Here is a 6,002-nt window from a genome sequence, read left to right on the forward strand (position 1 = left end):
AACACCATGAAGAGGAAATCACCCATCATATAAAGGAAATTGAACGTCTGCAGATAGAAATTGAGTGGCACAAGAAGAAGATCAAACGTTCAATTTCCTTTATATGATGGGTGATTTCCTCTTCATGGTGTTTCTTCAAGGCTGCCAGTTGTTCTTTAGTGCGTGCTCTACAAGGATACAGTGGATCTGCATTAAATCCCAAATTACTTGTTCAACTAACTTTTCAAACGTTGTACTCTTGTAAAGTTAAAAAAAAAAAGGCATGTGACTTAATGATAATTTTTTGCACTGCATCTTTAAGGTAATCTTATTGCTGGCCACTTGAATCTCAGCATTCACATCTCTGGAGTGTCTATAAACTTTTCACTAGCAGCATCATGGACATGTTTTGGAAACAGACATTTAGTATCTTGTCTGCAGGAGTAGGGTCAATGACTTGTCTGAACTTTTATCATTCAATGGTCCTAAAGGCCTTTTTGTAATAGGGTCTCACAACAAAGTACTCACTACAATTCTAGGGCAAATAATCCGTTAAACTGGTGAATTGAAAATGTCTTGTTATTGGCCCAAAATGTCACTTTTTTTTGGCCTGGACGAGTTACACAGTTTGTGTAACAATTTAGTTAAACAAGCCTTACAGTCAAATTTGAATCAAGAACACTCAGCAAAGCAAAATATAATCTAAGGAAATTCTGATTCTCTGTTATTAACAAACTTGGAAGTCTCAACTCCACAATACTGGGCAACTGTAGGTAAAACATTTCTAATTCTAGTTCTTTCAATTTGCACAAGGCTAATTAGAACAAAGATAACTAGCTCATATGAAGAGTTCTCTAATCATTTTTTTTTTTTTTTTTTTTTTAGTAAGCTCTATACCCAATATGGGGCTTGAACTTAGGACCCTGAGACGAAGAGTAGCATGTTCTACTGACTGAGTCAGCCAGGTGCCCATCTGCAAAATAGACTGATGGTGCCTTGAATTGTATCCTCTTAAGCAATCATTCCTGTTTTCCAGGCTGCTCTTGATCTTATGTCTTGGATTAGGGTTTATTTTTCAAGCTTTCTCTGAACACCTCTGACTAGTGTCAGACAGAGAAAGGAACCTTTCCTAGTGTCATAGTCCCCCTCCCCCCTATAAATTACATAGCACTTATCACTGTGCTCCATCTTTGAGCTCTCTATTGTAGGTACCCTGATTCCTTTTTTTTTTTTTGTAAGATTTTTATTTATTTGAGAGAGAGAGAGAGACAGCGTGAGAGGGATCACAGGCAGGGGGAGTAGGAGAGGGAAAAGCAGGCCTCTGGTAAAGCAGGAAGCCCGACATGGGACTTGATCCCAGGACCCCAGGACCATGACCCGAGCTGAAGGCAGTTGCTCAACTGAGCCACCCAGGCGCCCGATTCATTGTTTAAAAAAAAGATTTATTTATTTGAGAGAGAGAGAGCAAGAGAGAGTATGCAACGAGTGGGACAGCAGAGAGAGAGGGAGAATCTCAAGCAGACTCTGCCCTGAGCATGGAGCCCGAAGCGGGAGCTCGATCCCACGACTCTGAGATCATGACCTGAGCCCAAATCAAGACCTGGAAGCTTAACCAACTGAACCACCCAGGTGCCCCTATCTGATTCATTTTAGAAGTCCAGTAGTATGTCCCCCTACCCCTCTCCAGATAGTGGAAGAAGGCATTAGACACAATTCACTGATGACAATTTATTATAATCTGTTGGCAGCACACAGATAGATATTAATAAAACCAGTACTATGCTTCCATAGAAGTGGGCAATGATATGTAGCTATGCTATGGGAAGTGTGTATGTTTAATCATCATCATCATGTTTTAGATGTTTGATCTTCTTCTTGTGCCGCTCAATTTCTTTCTGCAGACGTTCAATTTCCTTTATATGATGAGTGATTTCCTCTTCATGGTGTTTCTTCAAGGCTGCCAGTTGTTCTTTAGTGCGTGCTCTACAAGGATACAGTGGATCTGCATTAAATCCCAATCCTTCACTCCACAGAGATCTCTAAGCATAACCTGCAATACCTAAGGCAAAGAACGGGAGTCCCAATCCCATTGGAGTCTGGCTGGTCATCCTCTACTACCCGCTCAAGCCCCACTAGTGAAAGAATACTCCATCTTGAGATATATCCACCTTAAGGATGACCAAAATGATTCCATTTTCCTGGTGCTAGTGCCTGAAATTCCATTATCTATGAGTTATTCATTTCAGATTTCTCTTTAGAAAACTCCAGAGAGGTGTGACATTAAGTCCCATATACCTTAGGACAGGAACCACCCAGAGATCAGAATCCCTTTTTGGGGGGGGGGGGGGAAGAGCAAAAGGAGGGAAGGATGGATAAATATCCATGTCCATCTCAATTTATCTAGGGCTTTCTTTGCCTAGGGAAATGCATGGCTCACTGTAAAGGCCAAAATGAAGGGGAAAAAAAGTACTTGCCAGGCCAATTTAGGTGTCAAGAAGGGACATTCAAATGTTGGTTTGGGCACATAGGGGCCTCAGTTTTCCTTAACTGTAAAATGTTGATGTCCAGTTAGATGGTATCTAAGGGCTGTGTTTTGGTTCTCTGGTATGGCAGGTGCCATGGTGATAACTCTTAAGAGTGAGCAATAAAGGGCAGAAGTTAAAAGCTAGACCAAAGGAGGAGAAGCAGAAGCGAGATTAGTTCCACACTGCTCCCCCCTGGGGACAGAAGTCAGTAAATGATAATTTAGGGCTAGGAAAGAGTCCCTGGGTCCAAACTGCTCTGTACTCTTACGTAGGAGAGAAATCTATCCAGCCCAGTCTCTGGGCTGGGCTGGGCTGGGCAGTGCAAAAGTCTCCAAGTGGGGGAGGAGGGTTCCAACTAGGAGCTGCTGCCTTGGTTGGAAGCACTCTGGCGGAATTGGAAGACATGTGGGGGTCTGAAAGTGGCTGAGGGTCTGGAGAGCCAGGGACTTCATGTGGAGGAAAAAAGAAAGAGTAGAGGGGTTATGGGTGGTTGAAGGCCAAGGAAATCAGGCTCAGGGGGTCTGCAAGTATTGGGCAGTAGGACCTAGACATCTTGGAAGAACCTGGAAGCCATTTCGCAAGACTGGGGAGAACTCCATGGGTGGGCATGGTCAATGATTCAGAAAGAGTTGAGCCATGGTTTGTGAGTTCTGGAGACCCGCGCGTGGAAATGGCTTGGGTTTGGGACCCCTGAACTGTTCTGCAGGGCACTGTAAGCGCCCTATAGGTGGCGACAGTCAGGACCTCAAGTGTTGGGGGTAATGGGTTCAGGGCCCGCTAGTTCTATCGGGGGATGGGAGCCCCAGGGACCAGGGAGGGAAGGGTAGAGCCATTGGAAGGGTTTTTTTTTTTTTTTTTTTCCCTTTTAAAGATTTATCCATTCAAGAGAGAGAGTGCGAGCGAGCGAGCGGGGGGGGGGAGGGGCGGAGGGAGGAGAGAGAGAATCCCACGCAAACTCCCCTCCCAGCACGGAGCCCGACCCCGGGCTCGATCCCACAACCCGAGATCACGACCGCAGCGGAAACCAAGAGTGGGCTGCTCAACCTACTGAGCCACCCAGGTGCCCGGGCGACTCAGTTTAAGAAGGATCGAAGGGCCCTGACAGATCTGGACTGGACTCGGGGCTCCGTGGACCTCACCGGAAGTATCGTTCCTCTTCAGCTTGCTCTCTCTTTCCGAAGGCCCCACCTGCCTCCCGGATCGAGCCCGCGCCGGAGTCTGACTGCGGAGAGAGGTGAGAACGTCGGTAAAGGTGCGAAGGGGAGATGGAATCCGCGTTTAGGGCTGGGGCTGCGGACACTACCGCCGGCGTACCCGTTCGGAGCTGAAGCCTCGGGCTTCTAGGGCCCTAACGCCCCGCACGCCCAGCCGCACCCGAGCGGCCAACGTGGTGACAGCCATTGTTGTTGTAGCAGGACTTCTCCAGTCACCTCTCTGCGGGCGCTAATGACTTTGGGAGCCAGGCAGCCAATCTTTTCGATGGAGAGGCGGGATGAACCGAGGAGTAGCGAATTATGAAGTGGAGGAGGCGGGGTTCCTGCAGTTCACAGCGAATCCTGAGCGAGAGGCGGGCCTATTCTTAGCCAATCCCTAGCAAGGTCTTTGGGGCCAAAGGCCTGGAGAATAACAACGGAGGAGGAACGCTGTCTGAAGTCCGAATCCGGGCCCTTGGACTCATTAGAGTGAGGCGCGGCATCCACCCCATCCCACGATTCCAATCCTGAAGTTGTTAAAACACTCAAAGGAAGCCTTCCCTTTCCTGGACGTAGCATCGATAAGATGGCTAATGTAGGGGTTGGGGGGCTATGTCAAGAATGCTCCGACTTAGGGTTCTGGGGAAAATTTTTTATATGTGTATGTGTATGTAGTCTCTTAAGAGGTGCCAGCGTTCTTCTGTTGCATTGACATGTCACTCAAGTCACAGCTTAAAAGTCACCTTCTCAGAAACTTTCCCCAACCTCCTTAGTCATTCTAATATGGCTACATTTTGTTCTTTCTCGCTCTCTCTTTGTGCTTTTCACCATTTGAAGTTATCAGGGCTTTGGTCAAGTAGGCACTGAATTAATATTTGTAAAATGCATTAATATGTAATTGAACAGGCTTGATAACTGGACTTTTGGCAATGTGAGGTAATGAAGTGGAAAAGAGCATAAGTAGGAGTCTGGGGAAGGCTTTGCCATGACCTCCCTTTCACCATCTAACAAATGTGAAAAAGACCATAGTGTTTTTTAGCCTTTTCCTAAGTCATTTTTTCTCTCTGAGTCCAGTTTTTCCTCCTTTAGATGAGAGGGTTGGGCCAGATTATCTTATTCGTGATTATAAAAATATCTTCTTTGCTTTCTGTGAAATTGTAGAACTGTTTTTATTGATCATCTTTTGCTTGGAAAAATATCAGCCCTAGTTTGTATGACTTAAATGATAAGAAATGCCTGCAGGGCACATTTTCAAATGTTCATGGCAGAAAACTTGGAAAAACACAAAAGCAGAAAGATAGAAATAATAATCACTTATAAGCCCACTACCTAGTGGTAATAATTTCCTGTGTTTCTAGGTGATATTTAAGTGCCATTCTAGTTTCAGAAACTGTTCTATTTTTCAGGTACTGCTGTTTTTTGATTATCTCTTAGGCTAGGCATTCAATGGAGGGTCTTACTGACTTTGTGCAAAGGATTGTGTAGACACTAGGATGGCTATAATTTAAAAAAAAAATAAAGGAAAATAACAAGTGTTAGTGAAGATGTGAAAAAACTGTAACCCCTGCATGTTGCTGGTGGGAATGTAAAATGGTTCAGCTATTGTGGAAAATAGCTTGGCAGTTGCTTAAAAAGTTAAATACAGAATCACCATAAGACTCAGCAATTTCACTTCAAGGTATGTACGCCCCCAAAACTGAAAACTGGTACTCAAATACATGTACACACATGTTCATAGCAGCATCATTTCACAATAGCTAGAAGATGGAAACAATCCAAATGTTTATCATTTGATGAATGAAAACAAATTGTGGTATATTTATACAGCAGAATAACATTCAGACATAAAAAATAATGAAATAGGGGTGCCTGGATGGCTCAGTCAAGCGTCTGCCTTCGGCTCAGGTCATAATCCCAGGGTCCTGGGATCGAGCCCCGCATCAGCTCCCTGCTTGGCGGGAAGCCTGCTTCTCCCTCTCCCACTCCGCCTTTTTATGTTCCTGCTGTCGCTATCTCTCTCTCTGTTAAATAAATAAAAAATCTTAAAAAAAAAAAAAAAAGAATGACACATGCTATACCTTGGATGAAACTTGAAAACGTTATGCTCAGTGAAAGAAGGCAGACACAGAAGGTCACATATTGTGTGATTGCATTATGAGATGTCCAGAATAGGTAAATCCATAGAGGCAGAACACAGATTGGTTGTTGTAAGGGGTTGAGTAGAAGGGGAGAATGGGGAGGAAATACTTCATAGGTGCCAGATATCCTTTCGGGGTGATGAAACTGTTTTGGAACTAGACAGAGG

The 6,002-nt window shown here is 44.7% G+C and overlaps 1 protein-coding gene across 1 annotated transcript; it reads right to left on the minus strand.

Moving 5' to 3' along the window:
* Positions 1 to 1,692: 1,692 nt before the first annotated feature.
* Positions 1,693 to 3,967, minus strand: ATP5IF1 (ATP synthase inhibitory factor subunit 1). The gene is made up of 3 exons (XM_035019339.1): positions 3,819 to 3,967; positions 3,644 to 3,726; positions 1,693 to 1,962 (listed from the first exon to the last, which is right to left on the minus strand). Exons 1-3 carry the CDS (start codon positions 3,903 to 3,905, stop codon positions 1,815 to 1,817), a joined length of 318 nt encoding a protein of 105 aa, XP_034875230.1. The 5' UTR covers positions 3,906 to 3,967; the 3' UTR covers positions 1,693 to 1,814.
* Positions 3,968 to 6,002: the final 2,035 nt, after the last annotated feature.

The sequence above is a fragment of the Mirounga leonina genome, unplaced genomic scaffold, assembly GCF_011800145.1.
Source record: "Mirounga leonina isolate KUSES-001 unplaced genomic scaffold, KU_Mleo_1.0 Mir_173, whole genome shotgun sequence".
NCBI classification, from domain to species: Eukaryota; Metazoa; Chordata; class Mammalia; order Carnivora; family Phocidae; genus Mirounga; species Mirounga leonina.